The 19,136-nt window shown below is 37.9% G+C and overlaps 2 protein-coding genes across 2 annotated transcripts; one reads left to right on the plus strand and one right to left on the minus strand.

Annotated features, from left to right (window-relative positions):
• The first annotated feature begins 303 nt into the window (after positions 1-303).
• LOC133658733 (inosine-uridine preferring nucleoside hydrolase-like) lies at positions 304-10,993 on the plus strand. Its single transcript, XM_062061092.1, has 8 exons — positions 304-458; positions 719-900; positions 968-1,150; positions 6,020-6,131; positions 6,207-6,343; positions 8,159-8,236; positions 10,508-10,624; positions 10,702-10,993. The coding sequence occupies exons 2-8, from the start codon at positions 721-723 to the stop codon at positions 10,852-10,854; spliced, it is 960 nt and encodes a 319-aa protein (XP_061917076.1). The 5' UTR covers positions 304-458; positions 719-720; the 3' UTR covers positions 10,855-10,993.
• On the minus strand, positions 10,946-17,247 carry unc50 (unc-50 homolog (C. elegans)). The gene is made up of 6 exons (XM_062061103.1): positions 17,122-17,247; positions 14,926-15,197; positions 14,721-14,841; positions 14,512-14,651; positions 14,319-14,426; positions 10,946-11,437 (listed from the first exon to the last, which is right to left on the minus strand). Exons 2-6 carry the CDS (start codon positions 15,191-15,193, stop codon positions 11,301-11,303), a joined length of 774 nt encoding a protein of 257 aa, XP_061917087.1. The 5' UTR covers positions 15,194-15,197; positions 17,122-17,247; the 3' UTR covers positions 10,946-11,300.
• Positions 17,248-19,136: the final 1,889 nt, after the last annotated feature.

Here is a 19,136-nt window from a genome sequence, read left to right on the forward strand (position 1 = left end):
AGCTAATGTTGTACAGTTTCTTATAAGCTTATACTTCTTTCCTCCCCTTTTCAGTCATGATTTATTCTAATGTTGTAACGAATATGTTTTCATTCAATTTCACACAGTAAAAAAATAAGTGTGAGAAATTGTATTTAGGACAGGGGGGCCTCCAAAAAAACCAAAGTTGTGCTTGGGGCTCCAACTGTGCCCTGTAATTTGAGTGTGTCATACCTCCGCTCCAATAAGTCAGAAAAGGCGTTGTCTTCTCAACTTATGTAACTTTGAACTTTACGCCCCTTTTTTTCTTCTTCCCCCCGTCATTACAGACATTGCAGACATTGTATACCAGCTGACCTTACGCAACCTTAAACCACATTTCCGCAGCTGGTTATAAAAAGTGGAATTGAGCAGAGAGGGGGGTACTTATTCTGTGGACAACAGCAGACTGAAGAAACTTGTTCAAAGTCGTCCAGCAGGTAAGTCCATCCTGTTTCTGTCTCCTGTGTCGACACTCTCATGACATTTTTGCTTGAACGGGAAACAAAGGTGGTTCTGGAATCTCTGCTGGTTCTGCGGACTGTTCTTTGATCTTGGTGCATTTTTCCATCTGCACTTTTTACAGTCAGAAATAGCTCAGGAAGTGTCATGCCAAGGACTGTTTTGCATTAGGAACCAAATACTGTATGTGAACATGTTTTTACGGCTTAGAGTTTTTCTTCCCCTGTGCCGTCTCCAGATATGATGAAGAGGCTGATCCTGGATGTGGACACTGGGGTGGATGATGCCCAGGCCATCATGATGGCCCTGGCAGCCCCCAAAGTGGAGATACTGGGGATCACCTGCACGCACGGCAACACCATCCTGGAGAACGTCCTGAAAAACACCCTCCGCGTCTTGAAAGTGTGCAACAGGCTAGACGTGAGTAGCGAATTACACGCGGACTAGAGAACTGCGTCCCCCGCCTTGAACGTGTCACGTGCCACAGATCCCTGTGTACCCGGGCTTCCACGAGCCCCTGCTGGGACGCAAGCTCCACGTGGCCGGAGACTTTCACGGGAAGGATGGAATGGGCGACGTCCCCGATCCTGATGCTCCAGGCCTGCAGCTGCTGCAGGAAATGAACGCCGTGCAGGCCATCATTTCCATCGTCAACAAAAACCCCGGGGAGGTGCGTGGATGACATACCCTCAGTGTTTAGGGCAGAGGTGTCCGAAGTGTGGCCTCGGGGCCATTTGCCATTTTCTTCGGCTCGATGCGTACTCTAGAACAGTGGTTCTCAAATTCATACCACCTTAGAAAACACTTTGCTCTCCAAGTATCACCATAATGACCAACAATTTAAAAAAAAGCAGTAGAGTAGTAGGCGTGAATATAAAAGGCAGAGATTTTATTGAACAAGTGTGTTTATTATTTTTGGCCAGTGTAACATTACACACAGTTTGAACGGTAACACTGTGTGTCAATATTTAATGAAGTGATAATAGGGCGTACCACTACATGGAGTTCCACAGTTTGAGAATCACTGTTCAAGCAGTAGAATTAAACTAGGGCTGCAACAACTAATCGACTAAATCGATTGAAATTGATTATAAAAATAGTTGGCGATTAATTTAGTCATCGATTCGTTGCATGCGCAGAGGCAATTTATTTATTTTTTATTTTTTTATAAACCTTTATTTATAAACTGCAACATTTACAAACAGCTGAAAAACAATAATCAAAATAAGTATGGTGCCAGTATGCTGTTTTTTTCTCTTAATAAAATACTGGAAAAGGATAGAAATGTAGTTTGTCTCTTTTATCCGATTATCAATCGATTAATCGAAGTAATAATCGACAGATTAATCGATTATCTAATTAGTTGTTAGTTGCAGCCCTAAATTAAACACAAAAGTTGCAAAAAGACTGGAAAAGGCTGTATTAGAAAAGCACCGGCTCACACCAGACAGTAAAACAACCCGAATGATCCGCATCACCCCCAAAATCTCATCACTTGTAACTCATCCTGTTTCTAACATTTCCTGAGAGCTGAATGAAAATACGCCCCATAACTTTGTGAGCTATGTTGCTGGCTAACAAACAGACCAACAACCCCCAGCGACTCAAAGGACAAATGAAATTACTTTCCATGTCTCTGTGGGTGGAGGCGGGGCCGCAAATTTTGCAAATACACGCAGAAGTTGACCCTCCGTAAAATGCCGTAATAGAAATAATTCCAGTCACCCCCAAAGTCTAACCCAGGGGTCGGTAACCCAAAACGTTGAAAGAGCCATATTGGAGCAAAAATACAAAAAACTAATCTGTCTGGAGCCACAAAAAATGTAAAGCCGTATATAAGTCTTATAATGAAAGCAACACATGACATAAGTGTCTACATTAGCTATAATAGCCTACTATCAAAATTACTTTAAAAGTCTTATATAAGTCTTATAAGGAAGGCAACACATGATGTAAGTGTCTATATTACCTATAATAGCCTACTATCAAAATGACTATGTGTCGCAGGCTGAAGCAAATCTTCGTTGACAGAAATGTTGAAATGTAATATTTTTATTCTACACATTTTTACAACATTAGAAAACATTAGTAAATCAGAGGCTACTAAGAAGCTGAGATAACACCTGGAAATTACTGGCTTTTAATGACCAAAGGTATAGATGTGTGTGTCCAAGTTAAAGGAAACGGCAGGCTGTCTTCTTTTAATAGATTTATTACAATCTTTGCAAGCTGGGTAACGTTTGCTGTGGTCTGGAACAACATGGTGCACAAACAACTATCTGAAATGCAGCCAATATTACATACGGATAATGTGTCATTAGACATGCAAAAGTAAATTATATACAAAGAGGATAAAAGTAAAGGATATTAAATGAGCTCAAATATACCTACAAATGAGGCATAATGATGCAATATGTACATACAGCTAGCCTACATAGCATGTTAGCATTTGATTAGCTTGCAGTCATGCACTGGCCAAATATGCCTGATTAGCACTCCAACAAGTCAATAAAATCAACAAAGCGCACCTTTGTGCATTCACACACAGTATAAAACTTTTGGTGGACAAAATGAGACAAAGAAGGAGTGGAAGATTTTACATGCAAACAAACTGTTGCGTCACAGTCCACACTATGGTGAGTTCAAGAACTGCCGAAATTAGTAGGACAAAACGATTTTCACCAAATGCTCTCATCAGTGAAGCATACACACAAACATATTAAACTATGGGCTTTCTAACAATTGGGAAGGTTTGTGTCATGTTGTTCTCAAACAAAAAACATACTAACACAAGAAAATGATTTTACCCTTATCTTTTTCCATTTTCAGTCCTTTTTTAAAAATGCTCCAGGTAGCCACTAGGGCGGCACTAAAGAGCCGCGGGTTGCTGACTCCCAGTCTAACCACTTGTTCCTTATCCCATTTCTGACATGTCCTAAAAGTTTCATCAAAACCGCCAATAGCTTTCTGAGTTAGGTTGTTTACTAACTGACAAACAACCAAACATATATCGGATAATCGTCCAATATCAGCAAAAAAGTATCAGATTATCCGGCAACGCGTTTACTCGTGCAAAGCTGGACAGCCAGTTAACATTAAGCAATAAGTACACAAGGTTGGTCTTTTCTTGTATTTCAGTGGTCATTTACAAAAGGTAAACATGCTAGGCAAAGGCTACTAGGAGCTAGCCGCTACACAACAGCTAAGCACACAATAGCACACAAGCTAGACATATTTAGTAAGAGTCCATTTTTTCACAAATTCCTACAAATTGTGTTTTATCTTTAACAATGTGTGTTTTACCTGCTGCATGTCTTAGGAGTACTTTTAGACAAAGTATTGTTTTTAGTATGTACGAATGATTTTATTTTTCTTAAAGCATAAACCAAGAGTGGCAACCATAAATCATAAAGCATCATGTCAATAAAGCTTTTTATTCTATTCTAATCTAATCCTATTATGGCAGGCTATATGCAATATATACAATTAAATAATTAAATAATAATATAAATAATCACTCTTTTAGTGCAATAAGGAAAGCCCGTTGTGTTTAATGTTTTTTAATTTTTATTTTAATCTTCTAAAATTTTTCTTTGACTTGAAATTGTTCTTGACTGTCAAAATGAAGCTAAAAATTATTATTTATTTTTTTGTGGTGCCCTTTATTTTGAAAAGTATTGAAAAGTATCAAAAAGTATTGCAATACATTTTGGTACTGGTACTAAAATATTGGTATCGGGACAACCCTATTATACTTTTTTTTTCGTGCTAATATTGTATTGGATCAATATCAGTATCGGCCAATACTCAAAGCTCCAATATCGGTATCGTATCGGAAGTGTAGAAAGTTGTATCGAGACTCTTCTAATCAGAGATGGCCAATAATACAAATTGCGGTGTCCGATACCAAGATACTACAAGAATGATAATTTTACTTAAAATTGTTTAAGATCATCGAAGCATTTTGTGATTTTAATTTGTTGATCATGATTATGCAATACTTGGAATGAAACTCATGACAAATATTTTAGGCAAACACATTTTTGTAACAATATAAGATAATGTAAAATAATAACACAATAATACAATCATTTAATACAATGACATCAAATTGTTTGCGCTAAATCGGGGCCTGCAAATTTTAATCCCGCTCTAACCCCCATTTTAATGCAGTTGCAGTTTTGCCCAGGACGGCATTCTATAGGGGGCGCCGCAGGGCTGAAAGGCAAAAAAAAAGCCACACATGTATTTGTTTATTTATTATTAATTATTATTATTTATTTGCGAGAATCTGCCCAAAAGGGGGTCTCGCTCAGGGGGCCTCTTGAAACTAGAACCGCCACTGTTTGAACGCATATTTAAAACTTTAATTATGTGTGTAGACCAGGGGTCACCAACGCGGTGCCCGCAGGCACCAGGTCGCCCGTAAGGACCAGATGAGTCGCCCGCTGGCTTGCCAGTGAGCTGCCTCTATTTTTAAAATTGTATTTATTTACTAGCAAGCTGGTCTCGCTTTGCCCGACATTTTTAATTCTAAGAGAGACAAAACTCAAATAGAATTTGAAAATCCAAGGAAATATTTTAAAGACTTGGTCTTCACTTGTTTAAATAAATTCATTATTTTTTTTACTTTGCTTCTTATAACTTTCAGAAAGACAATTTTAGAGAAAAAATACAACCTTAAAAATGATTTTAGGATTTTTAAACACATATACCTTTTTACCTTTTAAATTCCTTCCTATTCTTTCCTGACAATTTAAATCAATGTTCAAGTAAATTTATTTTTTCTATTGTAAAGAATAATAAATACATTTGAATTTAATTCTTCATTTTAGCTTCTGTTTTTTCGACAAAGAATATTTGTGAAATATTTCTTCAAACTTATTATTATTAAAATTCAAAAAAATTATTCTGGCAAATCTAGAAAATCTGTAGAATCAAATTTAAATCTTATTTCAAAGTCTTTTGAATTTCTTTTGAAATTTTTGTTCTGGAAAATCTAGAAGAAATAAGGATTTGTCTTTGTTAGAAATATAGCTTGGTCCAATTTGTTATATATTCTAACAAAGTGCAGATTGGATTTTAACCTATTTAAAACATGTCATCAAAATTCTAAAATGAATCTTAATCAGGAAAAATTACTAATGATGTTCCATAAATTCTTTTTTTAATTTTTTCAAAAAGATTCGAATTAGCTAGTTTTTCTCTTCTTTTTTTCGGTTGAATTTTGAATTTTAAAGAGTCGAAATTGAAGATAAACTGTTTCAAAATTTAATTGTCATTTTTTTCGTGTTTTCTCCTCTTTTAAACCATTCAATTAAGTGTAAATATCATTAATTATTAATAATAACATAGAGTTAAAGGTAAATTGAGCAAATTGGCTATTTCTTGCAATTTATCTAAGTGTGTATCAAACTGGTAGCCCTTCGCATTAATCAGTACCCAAGAAGTAGCTCTTGGTTTCAAAAAGGTTGGTGACCCCTGGTGTAGACGTACTTTTTCAAACAACGCAAACTAAGCATTTGAAATGTGTGTGCAGGTGATCCTGGTTGCAACAGGGCCCCTCACCAACGTGGCCCTGGCAGTCAAAATGGACCCCTCATTGCCCACCAAGCTGAAAGGGCTCTACATCATGGGAGGCAACATTGAATGTACGCAGCTTGTCAGTCATCAATTACAACCCAGATAGGCTCTGAACGACGTCTTTTATTTTGCCACGTTTGCAGCCAGAGGGAACACGACGCCGTGTGGAGAGTTCAACTTCCTGGCCGACCCGGAGGCCGCCTACATCGTGTTGGATTGTTACACCTGTCCAACCACCATCGCTTCCTGGGAGTTCAGCTGCAGGAACAGCCTGCCCTGGGTGAGACGTGGGACTTTTTTCATTTGAATTAAATGATATGAATAATAATTGAATGATGTAAAACGACTTTTTTCTATAAGAAGAATCAGGCTAAAAGAAAAGAATAGCCCTCTTTTTAAGTCTTACAGGACAAATAACTAAAAAATATTAAATATTAGCTGTACTATTAGAAAATCCAGCTTTACCATAAATAACTCATAGTAATTTGCAGTAAGATATCACTGCAAACAAAACAAAATATATATCTCTATACCGGTAATCAGTTATCAAATTATAATATTTATTTTTCTGGCAGGGGAGGTTGGGCTTTTGTAAAGTTTGAAGATGTGCTTCTGCCATTTAAATATGTAAGAAAAGAGGTAAAAAATAGACATGCAGCGTAAAAAGTTATTACACCTTTCACTTTTGCATCTCATTGTCCATAACTGTGGTGCGTTCAAGGATACTTGATTAAAGTTAGAAACACAAGCATCACTGGGTTTTAAAGAAAGAGGAGCACTAATGATAATATAATCAAAATAATAATGATTTATTATTATGATCTGTATTATCCATTGATGATAAATGTACGTGGACCAGCTAATCTCTATTTTGCACTATGAAGTACTGGAAAACTTGACATATGTATAAGTAAAAAAGGATGAATAAATAAATAATTAAATAGCATTATATTAATTTATATTATTATGTATTGTCTACCTTGTACTTTATTTTTATTAAATGTCATTGCCTGAAATAAATGAATAAATGAAAAAAAAATGAAATGAAAAATGAATAAATAAATAATGTTATATGATTATTTTAATTCATATTCCGGGCACTTTATATTAAATTTGTTAGCGCAAACAAAAAAACACAAGCTGTTTTTTAAATCTAGAGTCGTGGTTCTCAAAATGTTTCCACCAAGTACCACCTCAGAAAAATTTACTTTCTAAGTACAACCATAATGACCAACAATATGATACAATAGCCTAGTAGGCCTGAATATTCATTAAAGACAAGGCAGAGGTTATATTTCGCAAGTATATTTAATATTTTTGTTCACTGTAACATTACACACAGTTTGAACAGTAACACTGTGTTTGAATATTTAATTAAGTGATTCTTTGGCGTACCACTAGATGGAGCCAGTAGTTCATGTACCACAGTTTTATAATCACTGATCTAGATTACGTTCTAGATATGGTAAAGTTAAAGTTAAAGTACCAATGATTGTCACACACACACTGGGTGTGGTGAAATTATTCTCTGCATTTGACCCATCACCCTTGATCACCCCCTGGGAGGTGAGGGGAGCAGTGGGGAGCAGTGGGCAGCAGCGGTGGCCGCGCCCGGGAATCATTTTTGGTGATTTAACCCCCAATTCCAACCCTTGATGCTGAGTGCCAAGCAGGGAGGTAATGGGTCCCATTTTTATAGTCTTTGGTATGACTCGGCCGGGGTTTGAACTCACGACCTACCGATCTCAGGGCGGACACTCTAACCACTAGGCCACTGATTTGGTAACCCCATTTTTTAAAAGTCAAAAACCTAATCAAGGTTGTGTTTGTAAAAGCTGGCTTTAACCAAATCCAGGTAGTAATTAGTTTCTGAGTACATGTAAACATAACAAGTGTGTGTCGTTTAGGTTTAGGGTGGGATGGGGGGGCCCACAATTGTTGCTCCACCCCGGTAGAAAGGTATTAAGGTGGCGTTTGTGTAGCTCTTCTTGGATTTGCAAAAAACTTGTTTTTGTTTTTGTATTCCTTTCGAAAAGGCTTAGCAACAAAAAACAGTACAAAGAACTTTGACAAAGAATGTATTTGTGTGCTTCAGAGCTTTTGTGACACATGGCTGGCCCAAAAGACGCCAAAGGCTCGTTTCATGGAGAGGATCTCAGCCCACACCCGCAAGGTAAAATATGCGTGCAGATTTAACCCTTGCACACGTTTGGATTCGCTCATAAAAGTTTTTTTTTTTTTTTCAAATTTCAAAGCTTAAAATATTATAACAACTCCAGATCTATCTATTGATTTGTATGTTTTTCTTAGCTTTTTGTTTGTCAAAAAATACCTTTTTTTTATAATGGGAAAAAACTAAATATGTAATAATTTCTAAAAAATAAATTGCAGAGTAAAATATTTGAATAGGGCAATAATTCATGACATTGATTTTGAGTAGTCCATCCATTTTCTAGCACTTGTCCTTTTCGGGGTCAATAAAGGATTATTTTTACAGTGCCAACTGAGTGAGAATGAGAGAGAAAGTAGGCAGGACTTATTTCATTTTATATATCTCTACCATACAGTACAGGCCAAAAGTTTGGACACACCTTCTCATTCTATGGGTTTTCTTTATTTTCATGACTATTTACACTGTAGATTGTCACTGAAAGCATCAAAACTATGAATGAACACATGTGAGATGTGAGTTATGTACTTAACAAAAAAAGGTGATATAACAGAAAACACGTTTCATATTCTACTTTCTTCAAAATAGCCACCCTTGGCTCTGATTACGGCTTTACACACTCTTGGCATTCTCTCGATGAGCTTCAAGCACACCTGTGAAGTGAAAACTACCTCTTGGAGCTCATCGAGAGAATGCCAAGAGTGTGCGGAAAAGTCATCAGAGCAAAGGGTGGTTATTTTGAAGAAACTAGAACATAAAACATGTTTTCAGTTATTTCACCTTTTTTTGTTAAGTACATAACTCCACATGTGTTCATTCATAGTTTTGATGCCTTCAGTGACAATCTACAATGTAAATAGTGTGGAGGATGCATATGTGTTTAAGAGTTATTTCTTTTTACATAGCCATGTTTAGAGTAGCTAGTACTTTTCCTTTGTATATTCTACCAGTTTCTTTCGACATTTCAGATGCCTGGTTAGTGTCTTCACCCTTGGAATGTGAAGACAACCCCCACTTCTCTCTCCTTATCAGTGTTGCAAGGGGGGAGATGGGGGCTTTCTTTGTGCGCAAGAAGTTGGCTCTTCCGTTTGAATGTCAGATCAACTAGAGTAGCCGATATGAATGTATTGGTTAAGATGATCTCCGAAAGCTTTAGTAAAACTTGAAAATATTCCAATTCTGTCTTGATGGTCCTTCTTACTCAGCATATATGTCATCGAAAGAACTTGGGATTGACCAGTAACTTAGATTCCATTGGAGGAAGAACTGGTCTGACGCAACAATTGTCATGAAAATAAAGAAAACGCATTAAATGAGAAGGCGTGTCCAAACTTTTGGCCTGTATTGTATATACCTGCCCAAGATACGTTTCATTTACGCTCATCAAAGCTCTAAAAATTATACTCCTTTTATGGTGCCATCTGGTGGTTTCGAGGCACAATTACACTAAAATAATATTTTCAGTTTTTCAATAGGTGAGAATGAGATTCATTTGTTTTTAAGGAAAAAGCATAGTAATATAATATATAGTCAGTAAAAAAAAAATAACAGTTACCGTATTTTTTGGACTATAAGTCGCAGTTTTTTTTCATAGTTTGGCCGGTGCGACTTATACTCAGGAGCGACTTATGTGTGAAATTATTAACACATTACCGTAAAATATCAAATAATATTATTTAGCTCATTCACGTAAGAGACTAGACGTATAAGATTTCATGGGATTTAGCGATTAGGAGTGACAGATTGTTTGGTAAACGTATATAGCATGTTCTATATGTTATAGTTATTTGAATGACTCTTACCATAATATGTTACGTTAACATACCAGGCACGTTCTCAGTTGGTTATTTATGCCTCATATAACGTACACTTATTCAGCCTGTTGTTCACTATTCTTTATTTACTTTAAATTGCCTTTCAAATGTCTATTCTTGGTGTTGGGTTTTATCAAATAAATTTCCCCAAAAAATGCGACTTATACTCCAGTGCGACTTATATATGTTTTTTTCCTTCTTTATTATGCATTTTCGGCCGGTGCGACTTATACTCCGGAGCGACTTGTAGTCCGAAAAATACAATATATTGGGAGTCAATGAGGCAGAAAGAGTTCTTAAGAGAAAGTATTGAATTGTTTGTATGAAAAACTCCCTGGTGAAACACATGTACTGCCCGTTTTGGGCCCTAAAAGGTGCACAAGGGTTTCAATTAGCCACAATTCATTTCTAATTTAGAGCAGCTGTAAGAATTGTAATCTTTGATCTGGCAACACTGCAGATGGCGCGGACGGAACGCTTTCAAAAGGAGATGGTGGCAGGATCCATGTTCAACACCTGCGACACCTACGCTGTGGCCGCGGCCATCTGCGACAACTTGGTGACAGAAAGCGAGGAGGTAACACCGTTGTCGACCACTCTAAAACAGTAGCAGAGGACGACAGGATGAAAATGTCTGTGGTCTTGCTGGTGCAGGTGGCTGTGACCGTGGAGCTGGAAGGACGCAACACCAGAGGCATGATGGTCCTGGACTACATCGACGCGCTGCACAAGAAGCACAAGGTCACCATCTTGAAGAAAATAGACGCTGAGGTGTTTAAGCAACTGCTGATGAACGCACTGAAGTAATCGCTGAGCTTCTAGCTATTCCACACTGTTGTGTGATGCATGCAGACTAATTGTTGGAATAGAATTGCGGAAAAGTAATTCCCACAACAAAAACCCATCTTGGATTTTGAAAGTCAATAAAACCTTTTATTGAAAGCGCTGTGGAATGTACACTCTGATTTTTTCTACTTCAGTAAGTAGATTTTTGACTTTTCTGAAGCACTTCTTTGTGTTTATATATATATATATATTACAACTTGCCAGAATAATATTTACAAATCATACAAAAAGAACTGAAGCCCCCGTGCGCCCTTGTTTCTAGTACAAATGGGCGTGTCCAACTCAAACAGGAAACGGGAGTGTTGAAAGAGTCGCGATCGTTCGAGCGACTGTCCCGGTTTACTGAGAGTCCTGCAAAGGCGTCCATTGTCACTTTGACGCTGTGTGCAAACTGGAGACGAGCGATCCTACTGGACTCGGTACTTGTAAAACCAACAGAGACCCTGAGTGAAGTTCCAGCCCAGCGAGACGGAGAGGATGTAGAGGATGGCGAGCAAGGCGAAGGGGTAGAGCAGTACCACCGTGTTTTTCAGGAACGGCAGAACTGTGTGAACAAAGGAGACAGGAGGACACTCTTAAAAGACAGCTCATTAAAGGCCTACTGAAACCCACTACTACCGACCACGCAGTCTGATAGTTTATATATCAATGATGAAATCTTAACATTGCAACACATGCCAATACGGCCGGGTTAACTTATAAAGTGCAATTTTAAATTTCCCGCTAAACTTCCGGTTCGAAACGCCTCTGAGGGTTGACGTATGCGCGTGACGTCAATCATTGAAACGGAAGTATTCGGACACCATTGAAGTCAATACGAAATAGCTCTGTTTTCATCTCATTATTCCACAGTATTCTGGACATCTGTGTTGGTGAATCTGTTGCAATTTGTTCATTGCATTATGGAGAAAGAAGCTGAGCAAGCAAAGAAGAAAGTTGTCGGTGCGAAGTGTCTATTTTGCGAGGGAAGTCAGCAACAACACGTATACAGCCGGCGCTTCTTTGTTTACATTCCCGAAAGATGCAGTCAAGATGGAAGAACTCGGACAACAGAGACTCTTACCAGGAGGACTTTGATTTGGATACACAGTTGCGATAACGTGAGTACACAGCTGCGCTTCCAAACATTTGATCGCTTGCTATAACTAGCTCGAGCTAGTAGCTAGGAGCTAGCATTAGGATTAATTTGTGGCATATTAAATATAAGCCTGGTTGTGTTGTGGCTAATAGAGTATATATATGTCTTGTGTTTATTTATTGTTGTAGTCATTCCCAGCTGAATATCAGGTCCCACCCGCGCGCTTCCAAACATTTGATTGCTTGCCCGTACGTGCGTGTCATGTACGTAACTTTGATTAAATATATAAGCTTTATGAACCTTGGGTTAGGTGAACGGTTGTTTGGGCTGAGTGAGTGTGTGTGTTATGCAGGTGTTTGAATTGTATTGGCGGGTTATATATACAGGATACCGTCCATATTACCCGCTCGAGCTATAACTAGCTCGAGCTAGTAGCTAGGAGCTAGCATAACAAACACCTAGGTGTTTTTATGCGGGATTAATTTGTGGCATATTAAATATAAGCCTGGTTGTGTTGTGGCTAATAGAGTATATATATGTCTTGTGTTTATTTACTGTTGTAGTCATTTCCAGCTGAATATCAGGTCACCCCCGGCTCTCACAGCATCTTCCACTCCCCACTAGTCCTTCACTTGCACTTTCCTCATTTAAAAATATTTCATCCTCGCTCAAATTAATGGGGAAATTGTCGCTTTCTCGGTCCGAATCTCTCTCACTTCATGCGGCCATCATTGTAAACAATAGGGAACTTTGCGTATATGTTCAACTGACTACGTCACGCTACTTCCGGTAGGGGCAAGCCTTTTTTTATCAGATACCAAAAGTTGCGATCTTTATCGTCGTTGTTCTATACTAAATCCTTTCAGCAAAAATATGGCAATATCGCGAAATGATCAAGTATGACACATAGAATAGATCTGCTATCCCCGTTTAAATAAAAAAAAATCATTTCAGTAGGCCTTTAAATTTGAAGAACCTATCAATCATGTCATCATAGTTCTAAAACATGTGTGGTGCTGGAGCCTATCTCAGCTGCATTCGGGCGGAAGGCGGGGTACACTCTGGAGGGAACCCACGCAGTCACGGGGTGAACATGCAAACTCCACACAGAGAGATCCCGGGGATCGAACCCAGGACCTTTGTATTGTGAGGCACATGCACTATCCTGGACTCGGGATCTTTCTGTGTGGAGATTGCATGTTCTCCCCGTGACTGCGTGGGTTCCCTCCGGGTACTCCGGCTTCCTCCCACCTCCAAAGACATGCACCTGGGGATAGGTTTATTGGCAACACTAAATTGGCCCTAGTGTGTGAATGTGAGTGTGAATGTTGTCTGTCTATCTGTGTTAGCCTTGTGATGAGGTGGCGACTTGTCCAGGGTGTACCCCACTTTCCCCCCGAATGCAGCTGAGATAGGCTCCAGCACCCCCATGACCCCGAACGGGACAAGCGGTAGAAAATGGATGGATGGAGATATATGTTGGTATTGGGTTTTAAATTATTTTTTTTTATTAAATCAACATAAAAAACACAAGATACACTTACAATTAGTGCACCAACCCAAAAAACCTCCCTCCCCCATTTACACTCATTCACACAAAAGGGTTGTTTCTTTCTGTTATTAATATTCTGGTTCCTACATTATATATCAATATATATCAATACAGTCTGCAAGGGATACAGTCCGTAAGCACACATGATTGTGCGTGCTGCTGGTCCACTAATAGTACTAACCTTTAACAGTTAATTTTATTCATTTTCAATAATTACTAGTTTCTATGTAACTGATTTTATGTTGTTTTACTTTTTTTTTGTTCAAGAAATTGTTTTTAATTTATTTATCTTATTTTATTTTATTAATTTAAAAAAAAAAAGACCTTATCTTCACCATACCTGGTTGTCCAAATTAGGCATAATAATGTGTTAATTCCACGACTGTATATATCAGTATAGGTTGATATCGATATCGGTAATTAAGAGTTGGACAATATCGGAATATCGGATATCGGCAAAAAAGCCATTATCGGACATCCCTAATAATATATAATCTGAACCCTTGAGGTATTTTTTAAAATTGTATTATTTATTAATATTATTCTGATTATTTCACCAACCAAAACCTTTTTGAGGGCTTTAGAAAACTCGAAAAAGTCCCAATTTTGGAGGAGATTTGGGCGAGTTCTGTTTTTTGTTTTTTTGTGTAATGTTCTAATCTGAGGTATGCTTATTTTGTCTGTAAAATGTGTCACTTTAGAAAGCCCTGCTCTAGATCTTTTGACTGTTTCTTCTCATGTTAATTTATATCAAACACATCCGCTGAAGTGTATTCAAACAGGAAAGGGACTCACCATTGTACCCCAAGAAGGTGATATAAAGATAATAACCAATGGCTACAAGCCACAGTGTGTTCCCAACAAAGTATCCCAGGAACCAGTCGTAGTTAATCACCACCAAATCTGGAATAAAATATAACCACAAACAGAGATTAAATATATAATGTATAAATCATTTACTCACACTGACAAGAGAGCATCTACTCACGGTTGATGAAGAAAAGCTGCAGGAAGTGCAGAATGACGAGGAGCGGGTAGAAAGCGTTGAGGTGAACATCAAACGCGTAACCCCACTCCACGTCAAAATCTCGACCTGGGTTCTTCAGCAAGTATTTGTTTGTTATCACCCTGTAAAGATCCAAAATGGTCACCATTGAAGTTGAATCCAGGCAAACACAACATAGGACTGTGACTCACCACATGAGGGTTGATATAAGGAGTCCGACTCCTATGCAATCCACAAAGACAACCCACAACAGCAGCTTCAATGTCTCAAGAATGCCCATGTCCAGCACCAGGCCAAAGCCGATTGTTGACACTGTGATAGACAAAGAAGGCAGTAAAAGATCAGTCTTGCTCGCCTCACATGGGAACGACAATCATTAAACAACGGCCGACTTGCCACATAGCCACACGCTGAGCACGACGAGGAAAGCAGGGTCGTCCCGGGCCCACTGGTCCTTGGTCTGTTTCCTGTAGTGGAAGTTGCGGTAGACTCTCTGTGGCGACGTGAACAAATAAAGCATCTGCCACAGGGCAAATTCAAAGTCCATCTGCCTGAAGTGTAGCAGTCTGCGCAGGTACTTGTAGCGTTTGGCGCCCGCAGTGTGACGAGCGGCATCTCTGGAACCAGGGGCACCATTGCTGTGATGGCTGGTGGTTGGCAACATCGCTCTAAAAAATAACAGCAGTACTGCAGTTAGTATACACATAGGCATATGGCTTAAAATATATATCGCAATATATATCCCAGTCTCTTGCAATAACGATATATGTCACAATATATTATTTTGCATATAAATGATAATAGAATCCTTTCAAAACAGGTTACAAAGGCTCCTAATTTGACTGCTGAATATGAGGTAACTGCATAATTTCCAGTTGTATTTGTGTGAATGTGAATGTTGTCTATCTATCTGTGTTGGCCCTGCGATGAGGTGGCGACTTGTCCAGGGTGTACCCCGCCTTCCGCCCGATTGTAGCTGAGATAGGCTCCAGCGCCCCCCGCGACGCCGAAGGGAATAAGCGGTAAAAAATGGATGGATTATTTCATCAAAATTATTATCAATCTACTTGATGATTTACTGTTAATATCTGGCTACTTTCTGTTGTAACATGGTTCTATCTACACATCTGTTAAAATGTAACAAACATTTATACTTCCGTTGTTTGGATACTTTGCATTAGTTTTGAGCGATACTACAAGTTTGGGTATAGATTCAATATACCAAGAATTTACAAGGCAGTATTGGTCATATCAATGCTGGTACTGATACTTTGACTTTTCAAGATTAATGAATTATTACATTTTTGATCACAATTACATTCAAACAAAAGCGCAGGATGGTTGTGTAACAATAACAATTAAATATTCAAATGATTTCCTTTTACATACAAAATTAAGTCAATAGTGCAAACTAGCTAAACCTAAGCAAACACTACTACTGGCTTGTATTTAAATCATTTAAAGTCTTATTTACTGAGTTTGTGAACAATAAAAAAAGACAAAAACGGTTTTGTGATAAGAAATAAATTTCAATCTAACCACAATATTATCGACCGTATACTTATAATATACTTAGTATCGTTACTGTCAATATTTGTTGCCATGAACTCCAGTTCTTTGCCTGTGTTTGCACCATTGTTATTTCCTGTGTTGAGACTTCTATTTTGTTACGTCTAGTTCCTATTTGCCACCAAATACATTTTTACCTGTGCTACCTCCATTGTCTCTGCATCCTGGGGTCCAGACCAACAACACCCAACGCCAAATGTAACATTTGTATTGATGCACCCAACCCTTTTTACATTCATAGACAATTTAGAGTGAAAAGCCAGAGGCTCACAGATGGTGCAGGGGCGAGTACCTGTAAAGGTGAGCCAGTTGCGATACCCTTATCGTATTTTGCATATTAAAAGCTCTATCGTCGACTAGTGTACACCAGTTGTGGTAATGAAAAACTACAATGGTCAACAGGGGCAACAACATGAAATGACCAAATGACCCAATGCCAAAAACACCATCAACCAAATACTGCAATCACATAAACTCTGCAAAATCAGAACAAAATGCAAAAGATAAATGCTAAACATGCCCAACACACACAGGGCCATCCAAAACAGAAACGTTATGGCAGTATTTCCCCTTGCATTTTTTGTTTCATGTGGGTGGATGGATGGTGTATTGTTGTGAGTTTGCCCCTAAGGGCCACCGTAGAAAGCTGATATTTACGTACCATGGTAACTCAACTTAGATAGAGTGCTTGATATTAGTCGATATATCTTACATGTATCGTATTGTTATTTGATTAACTGTAAGCCTGGATATCCCCTTTTGAGTCAACACATGTTCGACAATTTCCAACTAGAGAGGCTTTATTCAACCGAATTATTAAAATAAAAGGAAATTATTTCCACATTTGATATTATACTGGCTAGCAGACACTTAGCTTTCTGCTAACTACAACAGTCACAGTATGTGAAGGCCATGTCGTTTTTATGTAAGCCAACATAATGCGATGCCTACGATTGCTTAAAAGCCGTTGAACAATGGCGTTTCGTTTTTTGCGTTGTTTTACCTTTTTGTTGTTATCCTTACCTGAGGGAAAGCAACTTTTCTTGGGTGGTTTGTGTAGCTCTTTATGACGCTTCCTGGAGAGTCGCGAAAACACGTAGACGCTTCCGGGGACCACCGATGCATTGTGGGAAATGTAGTTGTCAAATCAGCACGCCCTAAAAGAAACCAAACCAGCTTGACTAACACCCTCCCCCCTCCACATCCCACCTCCCCGGATTGTAAATAACCAAATGTAAATAATCAAATGTATTCCTAATGTATATACTTGTTCTTATGCTATCTGAACTCACTATGTTCTCTGCTCGCTGTACATATCCTACCAAGTCAGACCTACACTGTTTCAATGTCCGGACATTGAAACAGTGTAGGAAATGGCCATTTTTCTGATGATGCAATTGTTGATGACTGAAGTGCTGTTATCAACCAAACCCTCCTCATCCTACTCCCCGGATTGTAAATAATGTAAATAATTCAATGTACCGGTATATACTCTGATGATTAACTTGTGTGATGACTGTATGATAGTATATATTTGTACCATGAATTGATTTGCGTGGACCCCGACTTAAACAAGTTGAAAAACGTATTCGGGTGTTACCATTTAGTGGTCAATTGTACGGAATATGTACTGAACTGTGCAATCTACTTAAAAGTTTCAATCAATAAAAAAAAAAGCCTATGGCTTTGCACTTTGTTTATTTTATATATATTTGCATTCTATTTTAGTTACTTTGAATTGGCGCTGTTTTGTACTTTCTTTGTACTTATGTACTTATTATTTTCAACTGAGTGAACACCAATACGGTTTTCGACCAAACAGGTCCACTTCCATGGCAGTGATGGAACTAGTTGAGGAGGTAACCACTGCAATTGATAAGAGGGAGTTTGTTGTTGGCGTTGTTTTATTGACCTGAGCAAGGCCTTTGACACCATCGATCATAATTGCTTTCAAACAAAATGCAGAGGTATGGTTTTAGAGGTCTTGCTCATGATTGGTTGAAGAGTTATCTTAGTGGCAGAGAACAGTACGTGCATATGAATAATGTAGATTCAGATAAAAAGATTATAACACATGGAGTACCCCAAGGTTCTGTACTGGGACCAAAATTGTTTTTATTGTACATTAATGATATCTGTAAAATCTTTAAAAAACTCAACTGTATTCTCTTTGCTGATGATACAAGTCTGTACTGTTCTGGGCAAGACCTTGGCCAACTCTTAGGGACTGTAGAGAGTGAACTCCACATACTAAAGCAATGGTTTGATGCCAATAAACTATCAATCAACCTAAATAAATAAAAATATATAATTTTTGGAAATAGGAAAAATAACAAACAGTGTCATATAAGAATTGATGATATGGAGATAGAAAGGGTGTATTCAACAAAATTTTTGGGAATCCATATAGATGATAAATTAAATTGTAAACTGCACATAAATATACTTAAGACGAAGATGGCAAAAAATATTGCTATGTTACATAAAATCAAAAACTCCGTAAATCAAAAGGCTCTTATCATGTTATATAATTCTTTCGTACTCCCTTATCTTAATACTACTACTACTAATAAAAGTCTCAATCAATCAATCAATCAATTATTGTGTCGAAATCTGGGGTAACAATTACAAAACAAACATTGAATCTATATTCTTACTTCAAAAGAAAGCGATTAGAATTGTAAATTATGCAGATTATCATGACCATACCAATGCTCTGTTTATTAAATTAAAAACATTAAAACTGCACAATTTTGTTGACCTCAACACTGCTATTGTGACATACAAAGCTCATAACCACATGCTGCCTGGATGTCTACAGGAGAGGTTTAAACCCAGAGAGAATACCTATGACCTCAGAGGTTCAGCTGTCTTCCAGAAAGCTAAGATAAGAACAAGCTTAAAAAGTAGATGTGTTTCTGTCAGGGGGGTTCAACTTTGGAACAGCTTGGATAATTCCTTAAAATGTTCCAGTTCTATTCACACATTTAAAAAACACTTTAAGACCAATGTCTTGAAAAAATATATCATTCTTGAAT

This window comes from Entelurus aequoreus, linkage group LG01 (assembly GCF_033978785.1).
Source record: "Entelurus aequoreus isolate RoL-2023_Sb linkage group LG01, RoL_Eaeq_v1.1, whole genome shotgun sequence".
Taxonomy (NCBI): Eukaryota; Metazoa; Chordata; class Actinopteri; order Syngnathiformes; family Syngnathidae; genus Entelurus; species Entelurus aequoreus.

Excerpts from the sequence above, each read along its gene's own strand:
- LOC133658733 (XM_062061092.1), top strand. The coding sequence starts at position 721 with ATGATGAAGAGGCTGATCCTGGATGTGGACACTGGGGTGGATGATGCC. Across the intron at positions 8,237-10,507 it reads TCTCAGCCCACACCCGCAAG|ATGGCGCGGACGGAACGCTT; the intron begins GTAAAATATGCG and ends GCAACACTGCAG. Across the intron at positions 10,625-10,701 it reads TGGTGACAGAAAGCGAGGAG|GTGGCTGTGACCGTGGAGCT; the intron begins GTAACACCGTTG and ends TTGCTGGTGCAG.
- unc50 (XM_062061103.1), bottom strand. The coding sequence starts at position 15,193 with ATGTTGCCAACCACCAGCCATCACAGCAATGGTGCCCCTGGTTCCAGA. Across the intron at positions 14,842-14,925 it reads GCTCAGCGTGTGGCTATGTG|TGTCAACAATCGGCTTTGGC; the intron begins GCAAGTCGGCCG and ends TGTCTATCACAG. Across the intron at positions 14,652-14,720 it reads CTTATATCAACCCTCATGTG|GGTGATAACAAACAAATACT; the intron begins GTGAGTCACAGT and ends GGATCTTTACAG.